The sequence below is a fragment of the Protobothrops mucrosquamatus genome, unplaced genomic scaffold, assembly GCF_001527695.2.
Source record: "Protobothrops mucrosquamatus isolate PMUCROS unplaced genomic scaffold, P.Mucros_1.0 scaffold129, whole genome shotgun sequence".
NCBI lineage: Eukaryota > Metazoa > Chordata > Lepidosauria > Squamata > Viperidae > Protobothrops > Protobothrops mucrosquamatus.
The window spans coordinates 248,305-269,502 of record NW_015386496.1 but is presented as its reverse complement, the minus strand read 5'-3'; the positions used below and the strand labels follow the sequence as shown (position 1 = coordinate 269,502).

The 21,198-nt window shown below is 33.1% G+C and overlaps 1 protein-coding gene across 1 annotated transcript in view; it reads right to left on the bottom strand.

Moving 5' to 3' along the window:
- SATB2 (SATB homeobox 2) overlaps positions 1-21,198 on the bottom strand; it is a 127,112-nt gene that overhangs the window by 54,248 nt on the left and 51,666 nt on the right. Inside the window, exons 6-7 of the mRNA XM_015813030.1 lie at positions 17,076-17,178; positions 10,350-10,822 (exon numbers count right to left, since the gene is read on the bottom strand). Of these exons, the coding sequence (XP_015668516.1) occupies positions 10,350-10,822; positions 17,076-17,178 (576 nt within the window). The remainder of the gene's footprint in view (positions 1-10,349; positions 10,823-17,075; positions 17,179-21,198) is intronic.

Below are 21,198 nucleotides of genomic sequence, written 5' to 3'. Positions count from 1 at the left end.
TTGAAGATGGAGGAACCTACTAATGAATCGGACTGTACCTAAGAGCCAGAGTTGTACGTCCTGTCCTTGGGCAGATCAAGTCAAGACTGGGCATAGGTCCAAGGACAGGGCGTGACAACTTTGGCTGACTTGATCTGATTGGGCAGGAATACAGTCACAACCCACGGGTGGATCCTCCATCTCCAGTGCTGGAGAAACAGATAATTCAGATATACCTTGACAATATTATCACATCAGTTTCCCATGCTAAAGGACTCTCAAAAAGTGTGCTCACTCCCAGTTTCTTACATATGAATAAATGTGAAAAGTATTAATAACAATAACACAAAAACTTTACTGATTGGGCTATAAGTAGACCTACTCCAGTGCCTTATTTCTTACCAGTCAGAAACTTTGGCAATGAACAAACAAAATAATATATAAAGGTAGTAGCCCCTTATTACTGTTGTAACCCAGCAACTATCATTTCTCAGATATCAAAAAATCATTAATCAGATTTCTTACAATACAGATTACAACTATTTCATTTCATTTGGGTCTAATATCCAGCAGTATGGAAGCCTACTGACTGGGGTAATTGTTAATGTTTCCTTTCAGTAAATAATCTGTATAATAAAAAATGAAATCATGTAGAGATCACTATGTTGACTGTATTTACCACTATCTTCTAGTCCTTGATTTATGATCACAATTGGGACTGGAATTTCCATTGCTAAGTGATACAGTCGTAAAACACGGCAGCAGATGACTGCATCATTTAGTGATAGCAATACCAGCACTCCCCACTGCTCTGTTATCCAAACCGAGAATAACAAGTCATTAAGCAAGTATTCTTTCCAAGCCAAGCTATCCAGTCTTAGTCTCTCCCAGTCCCCAAGCCTCAGTATGGTAAGAGACTGCTTCCAACTTCCCCTACTCACAGCACAAAGAGGATTTTGGCACTGTGGTTTAGGAGCTGCTTTTCACTTTTTTTTCAGCACAAAGGGGCTTTTGGTGCTGTGACTCTGGAATGGTTTTTGCAGAGGGGGAGTGCAGTGTGAAGCTCAGCTCCAGCTTAGCCCATGGAGGATCCAGGAATATAGATCCACTTTCCTTATGAAGCCATTAGTGGAAAACTAACGAAGATGGTCATAATCTTCTTGGAGCCAAATACTACTCTAAAGCTATGGAAAACAGTTCAGTCTTACCAGTAGGGTTATGCAAAACCTCACTTTTGAAGCAATCTGGGCAGAATGGTTATATGCATATACACTCCTGACTTGTGTTAAGCTATCAAGAGAACAGCACTTGAAATATCAGATTCAGAGGTGTCCTATGCAACCCTTTCTATTTAAAGAATACAAAAAGCGAGAAGAAAACTTGCAGAACACCACTGAAAATGGCAAAAAATAGGTGGCAATGAACTGTGAAGAATCTGTTCATGAGAAAATGTCTCAGGATGGAAATCTATTACAATGCATTCTGAATAGACTGCTCTGACAGACTGTGCTGATAATAGATGACAGAGTGATAACAAAGTCAATAAAACAAAGTATCATGAGAGCCCTCGTTTATATTCATATAGCTCTGAGTTGGTATACACAAAAATGAATCAACAATCAGCATTATGAAATAAAAATAAAAATAAAGTGATACTAAATAATCTGTTCGTCTTTTTCTCACCTGCAACAAATTAGGCTTTCAATATGCAAAGCATCTTCTTCAAGAAAAACAAATGATCATGATTTCATTTAATTGTAATTTAATGAGGCATGATTTATTCTTAAAGTGATATGTACCAGGTGCATGGCAAAGAAACCAGTCCAGCCAGACTAACTGTAGCATTGCTGTTTTTAGGAAATGCCTGAAGTTAGCTAGAGATTGTGTTCATTTCTGTAGTATTCTGCTAAAGGGCAGAAACAGAGAATGGAAACCCACAGCATAAATTTATTTGCTTTAGAATCCCATTGGATATACACATATTTATTACATTTAAAAAAAAACTGGATATCTATGATGGCAATTATGAATTTTAGAGCTCCAATTATGGATGCTGTAATCTATATCTAAAACTACAGTATCATAATTCAAGGAAGTTAAGCATTCACAACTGGACATAAGTACATAGTCTGAAATTCTGGGGTAAAGAAGACCTATGCCTACTTATCAAATATTTGTCTTTGCTCACCAAGGAAAAAAAATAATTTACATTTGTAGATTGGTTGTTTGAATAGGAATCATTTTCCAACTTCAACAACAGTATTTCAAAGACTTTTACAAGATGATTGTAAAAGCAAACAGAAAAAGTGTGCTACTTAACACAGAATTTGACTGTAAATAAAGCAGTTAACATTTGGTATCTCATGAATCCATTTACCCTTGAGAGTTCTATTAACTACTAGGAATTTTTCTGAAATTATACCTCAGTTAAAAATAGGAGGCAACTTGTGCAAATCCAGTACTGACAAAGTACTGAAAGTTTACAGATAATACAGTCATTGGTCTCATTTAGGATGAGATGCATACAGATGAGAGGTTGAACAACTGGCCCTATGGTGCAGCCGGAACAATCTGGAGCTGTACATGCTTAAAACTGTAGAAATGAAAGTGGGTTTTAGAGGAGCCCTCCTATTCTAGCACCTCTTACTAAATTAGACAACACCAGTATCAACAGTAGAGACCTTCAAGTTTTGGGGTTCTATAATCTCCTAGGATTTGAAATGGACACCTAACATTAGAACCATCATTAAAAAGGCACAACGAAGAATGTTCTTTCTGCATCAACTCAGGAAATTCAGACTGTCCCAGGAGCTGTTGTTACAGTTCTACAGAGCAATTATTGAGTCTATAATTAGCACTTCTATAACTGTCTGGATTGGTACAGCAACCAAACAGGACAGGTACAGACTTCAACAGATAGTTAGGACTGCAGAAAAAACTATTGCAACCAGCCTGCTTTCCATTGAGGACCTGTATACTCCATTGTCAGAAAGAGGGCTGAGAAAATACCAGTAGACCCCTCACATCCTGGACATAAAGTGTTTCAACTCCTCCCCTCAGGACGCACCTACAGGACATTACAAGCCAAAATAACTAGACACATACAAAGGTTTTTTTCTCGTGCCATCAGTCTGCTGAACACCTAATTCCCATAGTACTGTCTTATGTCTAAGTATAGTTACCCATGTAGTATGGCTGTATTGTTATTATCTTTCTCATCTGTTCTACTACCTTCTCTTATTGGTATCATTATTATCATTATATTTACTATGTTATTATGATTATTACTACTTTGTCATTTTGCATTTACAATGAGAGCTTATGCACCGGAAACAAATTGTGTGTCTAATCACAGTTGGTCAAATAAAGTATTCTATTCTATTCTATTCTATTCTATTCTATTCTATTCTACTCTACTCTACTCTACTCTACTCTATCCAGATTCTTATTTATGATTTAGTATGAAAAACACCCAGAAATGTTACAGTAATAAATTTTACAGGCAGTAGAACAAACTGTGAAAACTGTTTTGGTTTTATATCACCATGTAAATACAATATCTAAATGGTCACAATCATATGTATAAGGCCAACAACGCAGATCACCTTCTGCAACTGAGTACCCTCCAGAGATTTCAGGACAACAACATGTTAGACGGGAATTTTTAAAAGATATATTTCCAATAAATCTGAAGGGCAATAACGTTGGAATTTTACAATTTGTATAATTGTTCTTAGTATGCAGGGTCACTCTTTAAACATATGGAATAAATTGTGCTTTCCATTATATAAAGCAACATGTAGAATGCACCTTGAGAGGCCTTCCTTCCTAATTAATGCAAAACTTACAAGCAGGAAATACTTTTTTAATGAAAACATTATAATTTAGAATAAAATACAAAATTATCTTTTAAATTCCAGCATATTTGGAGTTAATACTGAAAATCCAAATGGACTACCTTGGTTATTTTAGTTTACTATGCTTCTTAACTCCCAGAAAACATTGTGATATTTTATAGAGATTTAAACTATTTCAACATGTTGAATACAATAAAGATGTGATTAAATTATGCAGTGTTATTTTTCACAACAGATATAGTAAGGCTGCAATCCTGTATACATTTCCCTGGGAGAACATTCCAATAAAGTAAACGGAGATTACTTCATGGGCATGCATAAAACTGCAGTATTAATGGCTTCTGATCTTGTATAAACAGACCTGTAACTTTTATGACATTATTCTGGATGCACGTGTATACTTATAGTTTAGATAATTATGTTTCATAACGTGCCATTTCAATGTGGCATTATTTTAAATTTTAATTATCATATATTGGTATGAGATAGAACCTAAAAACTAATTTAACTAATGCTTAACGTATGCATCTCTCATGAGATACCTGCTTAGGCTTGGAATGACAGTATTCAAGCTGATTTAAATAAAATGTATATAATGTGTAATGATGGAAATTCAATTTTTAATATTAAAATAAAATGTTTTAGTCCTCAAAGAAAATGCTGCTATTACATTAGCTTAATAAACTGTCTTTATTAGGCTGTTAATTTTTAGGAAAGACAATAAGTGCTTGTATGACAGAGGGGAATTGTGAAGGAAATGCAAGATTAAACCACAACTCCAATCAATACGGTATATTGAATTCACCTCTGGTGGGCTTTCTGAAGAACTCCAGAAAAGAACATACGGACTCTGTCAAGAAATTATGCTAAGCTTTGGTTAATCTTTATCAATCTAGCCATGTTTTAGTATTTTGGAATGTACTAGTTAATTGTGATAGAAAACAAATCTATATTTCCTTAGACTTGTTTATTTGCTGATTTAAAGAATGTATAAGCTGCCCCACTTGCAAATTGTGCTTTGGGTGGTGTACATAGATATATGATTATATTTTTCTCAGTGCCAAAAGATGATCCTAGAGGCTTCACCACTACCAATATTGACTAGAACCAGTTTACAGCAAGGAAAAGAGCCACTATAATACTAATTTCTTAGTCACAGTCCAGAAGGATACCACCATGGTTGATGGAATCAAAGACTGCTGAGAGAGCAAGGAGGCCAAAATGAATGCAGTCACCCATCCCGAGCCATCCAAAAGTGTAATCAATATTGTTTCAGTCCTACATCCTAGTCTGAAACTTCTGAAATAGGTTTAGGGAACCTATTTCCTCCAGAATCTTTTCAAGGTGCAATCTTCCCTCCTCCAATATAACCATGAAATCAAATCACTGCCTCCCATTTTTTATAAAGGGTTGTAAGTTAGTATTGCAAGAATCTTGTCTTGTGTGTCAATCTGATCTGAAAAACTGATAACTAGGAGTGATAAGAATCATTGGGAATCGGGAGTTATACTGGATGGTGGTGAACAAAGTTGGCTTCTGGTTAATGGCTGTTTTTCTGTCAGGACTTGTTTAATATGGCAGTCATGCTATGAAAGCATCTACAACTTTCTCTCAGCATTCAAATGTGTTCACCATTCCAAAAAGTCCCTACATTTGCTTAGAATTTTAACTTCAATTATTTTCACCTGATGCTATTAATTTTCATCCCTTATAATCTTCTGTCTTATTTATGTATTTTTAAATGATGGTATCTGCTTTGTAAGAAGTGAAAATCCAGGAGAAATGCCCCATTCTTCCCCAACTGATGTTTTGTGATGGATGAAAAGCAGAGTGTACAAACCCAACATTTTAATCAGGTTCATTTCACCTCAGCTATAAAATCTGAGTGTAAATCCTCCAGAAACTTTAGAATGCATTTCTGCCAAAGATTTCTACAGAAGCAAAATATGGAAATGTGCAGGGGTATAATTCGTAACATTCATACACACACATACAGACACATACTAATGGAAGCAAGCATAACTTTAAAAAATATGATAAATAAATCTCAAAGGGCTGTTGAATGCAGATAAACAGAAGGAAGCCCTATGTATGCCTCCTTAAGCTCCAGTACAAAAGGTGGAATATAAATCTAATGAATAAATGAAGCTTGCCTGAAACAATATAAACAAATGAGATCAAATCTCACTATCTATTTCAGATAATAAATAATTATTTATTTGAATTATTCATATTTTACCTTTCTATCAAGTTATTGTTGAGGTTCTCTTCCTCAGTAAATTTTTTGAATATTTCAAATTGCAATTTTCAAAAGACCAAACATAGAATTAATATATGCAACAATATTGCTAAATCCAGTAATACAGATTATTTAATGCTATAATAAGGCAACATTATAATATAAATATATACAGGTAATCCTCGACTTACGACCACAATTGAGCCTAAAATTTTTGTTGTTAAGTGAGACATTTGTTGAGTTTTGGCCCATTTTAAGACCTTTCTTGTCACAGTTGTTAAGTGAACCATTGCAGCTCATAAGTTAGTAACCCAGTTATTAAGTGAATCTTTTCTCCATATATGCTAATATTCATGAGTCTGGCAACTAAACATCTTTTTTTACAACTTTTCTGCAATTGTGTAACTTCAAATTTCTGTATCTCTCCTGATCTTTTACCAGGTTCCTCAACTGTATGTGCCAAACTATTGTTTACTGTTAACGTTTATCTTGGTATGCAAACTTGATCCAATACAATATCCTAGTGCTATATTTCAGCATTTTAGGCAAGGATACTTCCAGATAGAAAGCCCTAATATTACCAGGGAAAAGGCACCTTATAGCCCTTCCATATTTTCCTCTTTAGCAGATTTTCCCAATTTAAAAATAGATAGGAAAAAAATGGTTGAATGGTTCTTATGAATTGCTTAACTGGACTGTAAGGAAGGTTAAAAGGTAATTTAACAATGGGGTTGTATGAGGTTAAACTATGCTCCCTTTAATCGACTATGCTATATCAATGAAGATAAAAGAGTTAACTACTGTCAGCACAGAAATGAAGTCTAAAATGGGTTCCAAAACTAGGATTAGTCTTTTACTTTTTCCCCTTCCCTTGAGTATGTGATGGGGAGGATACAAAATAGAGAAAGAAAGCTTTCTTTAAAGTCAGTACTTCCCAAACTTTTTCCTCCATTACCCAAAAACACTTATTAGAAAATCTTTTTTACTGCTTATCGCAGACATGTCAAACTCGCGACATCACGTGACGTCGTGCAACGTATCGGGACAGTTTTGCCATTGCCGGCAGTGGGGTGGGCACGGCTTCCGCATGATGCATCCGGATATGACTGGGTAATGAGTATGTGTATCATTACAGAAAGAAAAAAGAACACTTTTATCCATTTTGCAGTACTTTTGGGAAACACTTTTTGAAGTGGTGCCAGTAGATCATTGCCATTTTTCAAAACAAAACAGCAGGAAGAGATAGTGTGTCAAACATAGTCACTTCCTGCTTAACTGTTACATCCCAAATAGTGGGACACTGGTACAGAGTATGTCCTTATACTTGGATATTGATAGAATATATCAGCTATATTGTCCAAGCATAGCCAGTGGGTTCTCTGAATCCCAGTTGTATTCCAAGTTGGCTTTATTTTATAAAATCACAATGATTATTATTTGTAATGTATTTTGAAAGAGGGAATTCTGTTAGATTCTTTGAATATTTTGGATCCTTTCCATTATTTATTATGAAAATTTCGATTTTTATTTAGATATCTGTTTCTTTTTTCTCTCTCCCTCTCTTCCATAACTTGCTGGGATAATATATTCCAACAGTTTTCGTAAACTGTATCTCTGAAATGTAATTTCAGAAAGGGGTATTACTTAATCATTAGCCACAACAATTAAAAAAAACATTTTATTTTAAAGGGAATCATTACACCCATAATAACATATTGGTTCTATGATTCCACACTAAAAATATTGTAAATGAGGCTTAAGCTTCTGTGGCAAAGACAAAAAATGTTCCAAATAGCTGACTAGTTCAGTCACTTATCAAGGAAAAGAGTTCTTCAAATCAAATATTAAAGAACAACATGTTGTATGTTGAAAAGTATGTCTATGCAGATTTAGAAGCTACAGTGTAAAACATACAACGATATATTTAATAACAATATTATAAGATCTACAAATGTAACTGCGTACCTTTTGGGCCAACTTCAAAATATGTCACTGTATACATTTTGTCTACATTTATTATATTTGGTTTTATAGAGGGTGAAATAGAACAATATCTATATACATACATAAATGCATAATAGGTTATGATCCAAGAGAATGAAATACTTTTTCAAACTAAAAGCAACATTAAAAAAATAAAATCATATACTTGTGTATTCTGCCAGCTTGAAAAATATAATCATGCTGATTAAAAGGACATTTGTTTTACTAGATACAGCCATCTTATAATTCTAATAGCAGAAATAAAGTATTGAAAATATGCTGCTAGTTTATTTAATTGCCATACAATATGGAATTTCCAATGTGGCAGTGCCCCAAAAATTCATTAAGTGAATTTTAGTACAAGATAAAATCTCCACCTTTGCTTCACTACTCTACTCTTATAATGGTCTGAGCTTCAAGAAAGAAATTATGGTGCACTATTATGTAAAGCTGAATTTCACATTCATATTTATATTGTGTACCGTAATGTCCAAAGTGTTCAATATCCATATATCAAAACAGAACTATGCAAACTTCCCATGTCCTTTCTTTGGAAAAATGTTGAAAGGAGAAATGAAATGAAAGTACATCAAACTGTTTTCACATAAACACTTAAAACCTTTCCTATCTGACAACTCTGCTCCACATTGGTCTCTTTGTTTCCCTCTCATGTTCAGACAATACTTCTCAGCTTCTACCATTACCAAGCGAAAGGTACTGTAGAACTCTTCATCATTCCCGTTTACAAATTTTTTTGGAGGAAAGAACAAAATGAAAAAAGGATGGGAAAAAATGCAGGAAGATTATAAAAAGAAGACAATAATATCTGGCTCATTTTAATTATTGCATTCATATATTTGAAACTCTAGCAGATTAAAAAGAAAACAATCTCCCCAGAGTTACTTTTCTTAGGAAAGCAGCTATTATATATTATATTATGTATAATGTAACCACAGGACTCAAAATATTTCATGTTACTATTACATTATTATATACACTGCTGTCTTCCCAATGGAAGATAATAATAAAACAATTGTATAATTTTTACGGGAAATATATAAAACATTCAATCATGACAAAAAGTTCCCAAGGCCAAATTAAATTCCAAAATCAGCAAACTCAGAGACTCATGATACTAAAATGAGAGGATTTCATCCATTAATTTGTTTTTCTAATTTTCAGGTTCTGTGGAAGTAATTCACAAATGAGTATATAAGTATTATGGTGCTTAAATTCACCATATTGGTAATACCGTCTGAAGACTAACAAATATGGTTCTCATTATTGTCTATGTGGCAAACAATGTTACTGGCTCCCCAAAATGCTCCATAATTAAAAGGTACTGCTGAAAAAGTAGTCACAAAAATTTATAGTTCATGCATTCTTGCGATATTTTAAAAATCCAAAGTTAAATATGCTTCTGTGCATAGTCAGAACTAGAAGTTGAAATAAATTATAGGGATGTAATTTTCCTGCTTGTTTGTTTGCTTCTATCTCAAATATACCCATGCAGCCTGCTTTTCATCAAGCAGAAAAAAGCAGACATTTTGTCTTTAAGGGAAAAGGTGATTTGAACTTTAATGAACCAGGGGGAGACATATTAGGTACTATTAAATCTAAACAACATTATTGGCTTCCCTAGACAAAAATAACTATACATAATGTGGTGAATAATAATCTAGTTTGAATTTTGGGAAGTAAATGGCCATAATGTTTTTGTTAAAATTTATTCATTTGGAAGGAAATTATTACAAAATTAATAGATTAATAGATTGCAAACAACAAAAATTCAAATATATGCACTAAATAGATAATGGTAAGGTCACCAGCGTCTGATTCTCTAGCTTTATTAAGAATTTAACAGATTAAGTTCAAAAAGATATTTCTGGGATCATTGTTTTTCTATACGTTTCTAAAGGGAGATGAAAGAAAGAAATCTAAACAATCTCTTCCATCTTTTCTCAATCATTTTGATCCAGTTTCTACAGCATAAAAATACAAGTTTTATATAAAAAAATAAAAGGACAGAAGGCACTATATCATCATAGTCTTGTGAAATGTTATACAATGGTTGGGGTTTTTTTAATGCATTGTTCCAATTTTGCAAGATGGAGTAGGGAAATGGAATAAAATTGTTGAGAAGTGTCTTCTTCCTTTATTTTCCATTTGTTCCATGTCATTTAAAGTGAAAACCAGATGACAGAGATTATCTTTTTGAGGTGATTTTTAAAAAGCCTTTTTTAAACAGAAAAATGGAATAAAATGCTTGTTAAATAAATAAAATATGATACCTGGGTGCGATTGAAAGCCACTCTTGCAAAGACCGCCTGGGAGACACTTGCCCTCTTCAGCTCATCCCTGACTTGCTGATAGATATCTGGAGAGACTTCCACTGATGAGTTTGTTGGTTCTGGTTTGATTGTTCTAGGGATAGGTGGATGATTTAGAAACTGTTGATTAATTGCCTGTGGGTGCTGATGAGCCAGGAGTCGACTTACTGCAATCTGTTGGTTTATCAAATGGGCCATTGCTATTTGCTGCCTTACTAGTTGTGGACTGAGCTGAGGTGTAAGGAGACCAGGGCTCATGATTGGTTGTAACGTTGGCACTTGGTTTCTGATTGGAGTACTGTGGTGAATTTGACCATGAGGAGATTGTTCATTTGTTTTGCCCAAAGTTGCCAGTTGGTTGATATTCGGTAAGTGCATGGGACGTTGACCAAGAACACAATATTCTGACAGGTTGTCTCTTTCAACTCGTTCCACTGTTAAAATAAATTAAGTAATAAAAATATACCATTACTTTAATTTGAAATGACATCACGGATTACAAATGAACAGAGTTGCATTAACCTGTTTTTTCTTTAATGCAAACCCTATATTAACACAGTATTCTACACTAAATTAACCTAATAATGTTTATCCTTTATAAATCTGACATGTAGTAAGGATTACATGAATTTTAAGAACCCAAGTTGATTACATTGGGTCAGCCTTCCAATGAAGCATCAATTAATTGTGCTAATATTTTATTGTTGCACTAGTAAACTCAAAGATTAAGTCCCCAAATATTTACCTTCAACTAGGATTTATTTTATTTATTCATTCATTCATAAATATGTACATTTATATCCTGCAGTTTCTCCACAAGTTCCAAGTAGCATAGCAATTCTATTTCCAATCTTGGGAGTCAGGTTTGATTGAGAAAAATGACTGGTTCAAAGTCTTCTATTACTGACAGAGGATTTGAAGCTGGGTTTGCCCAGTTCTACTCTAATATTTTAACTACTGATATATTGCTTATAAATCTCCAATACTTTCTGATTGGAAGTATCTTATTTCATTGTGCAGAAACAATCAAAATATTATATTGTATAATTTATATACTCGTTTGCATACGCAGGGACCTTTAGTTTTTCCATTCCATAAACTCATTTGTGTGTGTGTGTGTGTGTGTGTGTGTGTGTAACTATATGCAGAAAAAAAATACACGGCTGATACTGTCTTGCCTTTTTATTTGTTGTTGTTTATAATATCATCAATTCCCATATCATGTCTTTGTAAACACTTGAAACACTTGAAATCACTGGTATTCTTTCTCCCATGACATATGTGCAGCCAAATCACTGCTGTATAAACACTATGTCCCTTCAGCAGACCACAGGGTCAAATTCATACCCCCAAATGAGTTATGGGATATACACCCTATTTTTTTTTCAGAACTCCAATGCACATTCACTACTTCAGTATAAGTTCAACTACTGTTTTTAACTGTAAACCACTCAGAGTATTAAGGAGTCAGGCAGACTCAAAATCAAATAAAAAAATTAAAAAATAAACGTTATAAGAGATTCTCTTAAATAACCCCTTGTTCACATATACCATTCCTAAGCAGTTCCGTAAATCTTCAAAGAATTGTGGATATTCAGTTTTGAAATATTTATCAAGTATCAATAAAATACTATAGAATATTTAAAATACTTTGTCTTCTTTCAACAGCAAATTCGGGAAGCAAACATTTGCATCTATTTATAAATTTTAACCCATTTAAACTTTACATTTATTTTGTTTCATTTTTGCTTTGCATAGCCTGGTCAACTCAAAATGGGTTATAACAGGACAAAACAATAAACTATGGCTCTTCTTCCCTTCTCCCCCACCACCAATATATTCTTATTTAAAAAAATAATAAGTACCTATTCAAGTGATAATGAAAACCTAACATTTTGAAAAATCCTAAATAAATGTGGTGTTATTGCCAAACTTCTATACAGACTCAACTTCTGATATTGTCTATATAATCCTATAAAAATAACATTAATATTGTCATCGCTAAACAATACTGAATAGCAGTAACAGGAAAAGCAAATATACATTACATGTTGTATACCTGTAGCTAGTTTTCATGACATGAGAAAAACAAAAGTATAATACCATTACTAGCCTCTAGGAGGAAGTAGATAAAGATACACAGTATAATTTATTTCATTTATTATTAAATTTATATGCTGCCCCTCTCACTGTCAAGCGACTCTCTAATTACCAGTCTTGACTTCCTAGAACTATTCTAGAGCATGGGAGGTGCTTTTCATGTGGGTAATTCATTTAAAAACTATGATTATCTTAATTACTTATTTCTTTTCATCAAAACCCACTTAACCCAATTATGAGCAAAGAGGTAATTTCAGAAATCTCATTTCCAGTCAACACTTAACTTCATGTTTACCCCAACCATCTATCAGTGTTATTTACTGTCTGGTCTCTGACCAGGAAAACTATTTGCACATCTGCGATTTGTGTGCCCAAAAAGGCAGTTCCACTATAGTATTTGGCAGTCATGAAATGCTTCCTAAAATGATTTCCTGCAAATACACTGAAAATCTATTTTCAAAATAGTACACATCAGTCAACTAATTTTCCAGTAAATCTTATTACCTAGCACAAATATGAAGATCGCTATACCTTCTATACAACTTCTGTTAACTTTTCACATTAGTGCATTAATATGAAATCACTTCAGAAAGTAGTTGTAAATTTTTAAGAACCCAAGATCAAGTCTTGAATCACATCCAAGACTCAACCTAATCCAGCATTCTATATCAAAAATGGCCAAGTTTACAGAATATGAACATAACAGCCACCCCCTAATGGGAACTCAAGAACCGATTGCGATGACAAATAGAGTTGCCTAGTAAAACATTGATCGCCAATAATTCAGGATTACAATTATTTTCTAAAGCCTATTGATATTGCTATGGAGAACCAGTTTGGTGTAGTGGTTAAGGCACCAGGCTAGGATCCAGGAGACCATGAGTTCTAGTTCTCCCTTAGGCATATAATCAATTGAGTGACCTTGGGGACTCAGTCACTCTCTCTCACACCCCTAGGAAGTAAGCAGAACTGGCAAACCAGTTAAGAAATCTGGCCAAGAAAACTGCAAGGAACTGTCCTGACTTGAAAACAAATAAATACCACCATCAGAGGAGGAAAAATTACTTGTAGACAGTGGGAAAAAAACAAGTTCTTCAGCAATGAAGTATTTTTATTAAAGGATTCTAGAAATGATAGGTACTGTATACTAACATTCTTAGTCATTTTATTAAGCTATCCACTAAATTTGCATCTTGTGCAAACGTCCCTGGAAGCAAGTCTTATTGCATTGTCTTTTGAAAGAAATACTGGCAGAATTCATTTTCCTTTCTTTTTCACATACCCCAAAGGAATGTATAGCAGAAGTTCCATTTCACAGTGTTGAATACAGCCTACTGTATAGAATTTTATAAACAGATCACAATTAGAACTATTGGGACTATCAGATCTTTGCTTCAAAAATCCAGATAACCACTAAATAGGACCAGTGACAGGAAAAGTTCTTTGCTGCTATCTAGTAGTCATCTGGCTTTTTACAGCCCGTACCAATTAAGTCCTTATTATTATATGCAATGGACCTCATTTACATAAGCTTTCAAAATTTATAAAATACAGAAAGAGAAAAATGATGCTGTTTGAAATTTCAGAAGGAGTTGCTTACAGACTTGGATTATGTGTGGATGATCACAATGAAATATGCTTTATGTTAGTTGTGAGCATAATAAAGTTTTGATATAGTGTCATCCTTCACTGAAAATATTTTCTATAAAATTAATATATATTTTACATGTTGAAAAAGCTCTTATATTGTTATATTGTTTTTATTCTTTTCTTTCATTGGTTTTTTTCACTTTGTTCTGTTTTACTAAACAAAGGCAAAACAAAGGATACAAAAAGTGGCACAAATATTTTAGATACTATATATAATAAAACAATTATTGTTGTACAGCACCCAAAGTTACTTTCCATGAGATGGAAAGCCATATAATTTGTTTAATAAATAAATTATAGAAGACATCAATATGATATGAACTGATAACATATAAACTTTTCACCATCCACCCCTAGCCACTTGAGTGCCTCTCAAGTTAATTAAAATATTATTGTGAATATATCTCAATGATATACTAAATTTGATCAGCTACATTTTAAAATAAAGCAATATTTTGCTGAATTTCATGTATCCATGGTAGCAAAAAATTATGGCACACCTCATACAAGCAATTTACAGAACACATATTGATGGATCTGTATTGATTTCATCCCTCAAAATGCATTCAATTGGTTTGTGGTTGTCAAGTGCAAACAACCAGACCTACACATGGAGAGCTCAAAGTAACTATTTTATTATGCTCCGCCTATAATACAGGAATCACCCCAGTCTCGCAGCCTACTTTTAGCAACAATTAGATAAATCTCCAAGGAAATCGGGAGGGGGGAGATCAGTCCTAGCCCTTTTGTGGTTGCACAGTGACTCCAGGCTAATTCTGTGCTTGATCCCTCCTCCCTGCCAGGCTGGGTGCTTCCCAACAATGGTAAAATTGATCAGTGTTATGAAAGCCTACATGAGTAAGACTGCATATTTAATTTTTTCTATATACACTCCTCTGCCTTGCATACGGTGCAAACAGCATAAGAATTTCACTGCTATTATTCTTACTATGTTTATTATTTGTAATTGTTGTAATCATAATTATTATTACAAATTTCTATGAATTGCTAAGATAAATCTTTATTATAAATGTACAATATAAAATTTCAAATGTAAATTATGAAAGGGCAAAGGAAAGTAAAACGATAGGACAGTTACAGCTGAAAACAGTTCCTAGTTTTCAGGAAGGGAGCAAATAATTCCAAAAATGATACAGTATATATGATTTTTTTCTAGTATCAGTTTTAATGGACTGCAATCAATTTTCAGAAGTTTGTATGTTAATAAATGTGGATCTCACCAATACAAAATGCAAGCCTGGTTGATATAAAAACATAAGTTGATATGAGCTAAGCATAATAGCAATGTTGAATATGTAATGGATTCCACAACTATAACCTGAGCATGTTTATTTCAACTGCTCTTTGCGTATAACTTTTACATCTGTTGCTAATGATATCAAATTATTGATTGTTCAGTTTCTCATATTTGTTTAAACATTAAATATATGTTCTGCAACCTAATGCTTTTTTTCTTTCAGAAAGTTTTTAAAATTTTTGCTATGCATTAGTCATATTTACTTTGATCTTTCTGTATGTATAATTATTTTACTGTTTGTTTAGTTCAACAGAATAGGAGGGGAAAGGATTGACCAAAGAGATCTGTATGTGGCAACTTGTAACAGAATCTCATAGCTTATGTTTAGGAAATCATGGTTTTGATTAAGAAGGAACCAGTTAGTTCCCACTGCTTTATTAAAAGAGACATTAGTGGATAAATCAGAAACACATTTCACAGAGCAGATTATGTTCAACTGAAATGCCAATAAAATGATTTTGAAGCTCTTCATCATTTTCCATTTGCAATATTAAATTAGAATAGCTTTTTTACAATTAGTTTAATGTAACAAAAAATTAAGATGTATGTGTACAACAGTGGTTGTTTCAACTGGATTGACCTTGAATGATGGCTGATCTTGCTGACCAGATTCATAGTAACTCAACCTTTATTTTTAAATTCACACGAATATTCTAGTTTCTGAAATTGAACCTTTCATTTTACATATAAAGTAAATTCTCATTTATAAAAACTATATGACAGAAATTGAGATAATATGAAAGCGAAATATAACAAAAGCTCTTTCTGATGATGATGATAAAGTTTGGTTCTGTTTATTTTTCAATAAATATACCTTTAGTATTTTTTTCATTGCTGTTCTCCTCCCATTTGTTGTAGCTGAAGAATCAACACTATTTGAACCATGTTAAAGCAGCTTGTGTTTATTTTACACAGACTGTAACCTTTCATTCTGCCTCATGCTACATATACATGCACACACATTTCCAATGAGTTTTAAACTCAAATTCTTGTTAGCAGCATGCACACAGTTATCCAGAAAACTCTTTGGGCTTAGATCCTTGACCTCTTAATTGAAATCAAGATCTTATTCTGCTCTTCTATATTTAACAATTAACTCTACACTTACTTTAAAAAATGGTGAGGGGCAGGAGAACAAGAAAAGCTTTAAAATTGAATGAAGAAAGGAAGTAGAAGCCCATAATATGATAGAAATATTTGGTGATTGCAATGGCAATTCTGTGACTACAGGAAGAGCTTTTTAATGTTTGAAGGTGCTTTTAAACCACAGCCCAATCTAGTAAGAACATTCTCCCTTTTTGTCTTACAACAAGTAATGATCATCTATAAACGGCCTTGAAGCTATTTAACTCCTTTGATTATATTTTCACTGTGCATATATAAAAACACTTTTGAAATATTCCCTTATTTACCTTGAGATATAATACTTATAAAAATTGTTGAAGATCATACAGAAACTGCTTCAACCAAAGTAGATCTTTGTATCTGGAAAAATATTGATGATACTGTATATAAACTAGTCTTTGTAAACACCTCTTGATCATTTTAGAATAACAAATTTCAAGTATTCATGATCTGTTAAAAAGTTTGGCATTGAATGATAATTAAAATCAATTTACCTTTAATCTTCTTGTACTTTTTATACCATCTTCCAAATTCCTGGCACTTAGTAGCTGACACATTTGCATAATATGTGCTATTTACAATGGATGATATCATACTCTGAAACCAGAAAAAGGAGAAATAAATAAGTTCTAAACAGAAAATAATCAAAATTCTTCCAAAAGAAAGTAATGTAGTTGAAAATGTATAATTCATTCATTCTTAAGTGACAAAACAAACTTTAAAAATGTATTCATGTACAAAAACTATTGTATAGATCCTAAGACTAGCTTCATCTTACCTTTTATATAACTGGAGAAATTTGCTTTTCCTACTAATTTTGTGTCAAATCCATATGACTCCAGTTTATCCCAGTTGTCACTTTAATTTATACTGGGTATTATCAAAAGAATCCTTATACTTCAAGTACATTAGAAGCTGTGTCACATTGGGAATATAAAGGGTGAGAAGAACTGTGATTTAAGAACCGGATCCTAAAGGTAAGATTAGATACTCCAGCATGTATAATCCAAATAATGGTTTTCAGATGTTTCTATTCTGCTTCCAACTGCAACAGGGACCACACAGCCAGGAATCTGGGAATATTTGTGCTACTTGCTACAGAACAATAGCTACGCAACTATATTAAATAAATAATATTTATAGAAATATGTCTTTAATCCTTTTGTGAAAATTCATATAGGAAATAAATTGCTATACTATTCAAAGCAGAAGAAACTAAAAATATCACATGTCAAATTAAGCATGTCTATCTAAAAACTTGTATTTAAAGGTTGTACTTTTATTTTTAACCCTTGAAAATAGACATTAGTGGCCAAATCTTTTTTATCACCTAGCACATAGTTTGAATTAAATTGCACAAGATATGCTATGATAAATTTAGCTCTTCTTTTTGCTGCTGCGCTCTGATTCAAAGTATTTTTGTAATTAATTATACTATTCCTTACTCCTTATGGAGCTTAATTTCAGAAGGTAACGTATGCATTTTGGAGTAGGAAAGAGCATGCTCAAAAAGGTTAACAAAACAAGTGGTTTTAAAGAGTATCATATAAATATATTATGAAAGTTCTGCAAATGCAGAACTGCAAAAAGCATCTGGGGAAGGGAAATCCCCAACAGTTCTTGCTTCTTTGCTTGTAGTAATTTTTATTCATTTTAATTAAATTTCACAAATCAAGAGAAATAACAGTTCGGGGGTTATTTTGATTTGATTATTTATATGATATATTCTATATTGTTTCAAGTAAGCTTAACTAATACAAGAGCATAAAAAGAAATGCCTAACTTCTGTTTTCATGTACCATGGTCCTGATTCAAGTATTCATTTGTAAAAAAAAAAAAAAAAGGTATTGAGATTTTCAACAACTTCTCATTTATTTACCCTTAGAGCGTGTTGCGATGGCACCTTTTAAAAGTTTTTTTTTTTTATTAAAAATGGGTTTTCTCCAGACTTAACATAGGAGATGATCAGGGTTCAAGCGCATCATCAGACTCTTCTGTCCCATCAGTCCCTTCGCGCCCACAAGAGATCTAAGTCCAGTCCACCTTGAATTCCATTGACTCTTATCTACTGCCAATTTGCTTTAACCATTAGTAGTTCAGATTCTTGTAGAGGGCTAAGCTTGCAATTTATATTCATTTGAACTGCCTGGATTTCTTGGTTTTCTTAATGCTCAATCTAATGCTTAGATTCAGTACAACTGTGAACATTCTCTCTTAAAAAAAATGTACAGGATGGGGAAAAAAATCTTTACTTCATCCTGTATATTACCATCTTCCAAGGAACATTTCTACAGCCATGGAATGCTTTAAGATCACAACAATTTAGTTTATTGTTTCTTTGGCTCTCTACCCTGAAATTTTGATTCAAGATTCCAAAAATCAAAATACTGTAACATAATTGTTGCACATTTAGCCTGGGAATCAAACCTATCTAGAATTAAAAATAAGACTTTATGCATAGCAGAGAATATAAATGGAAAAATATTCAGTTTATAACGAATGTTTATAACTGGTGGTAAAATGTCCTATATCATTTCTAAACTATGTCAAATTTAAGATTTCCCAGCAATAACATGAGGTAGGTTTTTCTAAAACTGTGACATGTTCACAAACTCATCCAAGCTTGTATAATAAATATAGACATGGGGGGAGGTGGAATTGTGCCTGCTAACCCTGTTACTTATGGTACACACATTAACAGGATTTGGAGAAAAAGGGAGTGAAAGAGAGAAAGTGTGCAAAGCTGAAGAAAGAAAGTATAATTACATTCCTTGAAAGGACAGTATGTATTTGATGGAGCAATCAAAAAGTACCCCTTCTAAACTGTTGTTAGAACTTGACTGAAAAATATACTGTATTTTATATACCTTTTTTCAGGCATTCATTTTGCACTTTAGCCCTCCTCCCATAAATAAAAGACAATATGGACCAACTGAGGATATTCAAGATTTTAAGGATTGCCATGTCTCTCTTAAGCTTCTGCCAGGCTTAATGGACCCATTCCACCCCTTCAGTTCCTCCAAACCACAAATTAACACAAAAAAAACCCCCTTACATTCAAAAGTGCAGCCAGCATGGGAGAGTGCTGACTCTTGCCACACAGTTTACAAGTTGCTAAACCCTAACTAGACCAAAAGCACGGAACTTAAGTCTTATCCAGGGATGGCTGAACTACAATTCCCAACAGGCCTAGAGACATGGACATCGATGAGAAATAATGATAGTTGTACTTCAATAGTATCTAGACAAATACATGTTCTCCACTCCTAACTTAAATTAAGGTTTAGGAGATGGGAGATGCTCTAGCAAGTTGGAGTTCATTTCCCACTTTCCTCTTATTTATTCATATACAGGTATGAGGAGAGAGAAAGTGCTGATTTTCATTTTCGAATAAACTGTAGTTCTGCCTTTATTAAATGACAACAAAATGTAATAAATCTGTACCAAACTTTGGATTCATTATTCCAATTTGTTAATTTAACAAATCCAAGCCTTTGATACATATGGCAAGAGGAACTAAAGTTTTAAATGAAAAGGAAAACTATCCGTCCCTTCCTTTGCTCCTCTGGAAAACAAATCAGAGCATAAGTAAAATAGGATTATGCAATTCTATGTCTCATTGTTCATGGTCATCTGAACAATGTTTATAAAATCAACAAAAGCTTGCTAATAACAGGTTTCAAACATGTAGTGTTAATATATGAATTATGCTGGTAAGTTTGTTTAGTGATGACTGAAATCATTACTAATACTAAACCAAAGTAGACAATACATGGTTTGATGCGTGAAAACCTGACTCATCAGACTTGCAATAAATATTTTTTTAAAAAACTTTTAACTGACAAGCACTTTATTAGTTTTAGTTTCATAAATTTCATTCCTGAAACTTTAAATAAGAATCCTGCTAATTTGCCCATACCTTCGACTGGAAGTCTGCCTAACTGGAGTAAAGTGGAAAAGTAGGCCCTCCTATGATAAAAACAATTATTTTCATTATTTATTGGTAAGCTAAAATGACTATAATGTTTGACTACAAGGTTAGCATTGTCCACTATAACCTCATTATATAACTATCATTATCTCACCGATTTCTACACTCAGTTGTTTCCAATTTATTCTCCACTGTCAAGACTTAATCATTTCAGAGTGAACTTGAAATACAACATAACAACAGTGCTATAAATATTTGTTAGCCTATCTTCCTCTTTTCCCAGATGCAGCAGGTGATATATAGCTTTAATAGTAAAATGAGTATAATAGAGTAACCAATCTTTTCATTCCAATTTGCTTGATCTATGACCCAGTAACTACAATCTGATTGACTTCCAAAGTAGAAAAAAAAAGTTTGGTTAATGAAGCTTATAAAATTTATAAGGCTTATAATGTTTACTGATATTATTTTATATTATTTAATTAAACAGTAAAATTTGACTCATCTGCCTTCTATTTTATGAGTCATTACATACAATTTAGTCATAGCAAACTAGAAAAAAGTTCTCTAACCTTCATGTCTTAATGTTGTTGTAATAATACTATTTAATCATTGTAATGAATATTGAAACCTTGATCTTCATGCCCTGTTACTTTACCAATGAATTCCTACTTAAAAACTTTTTT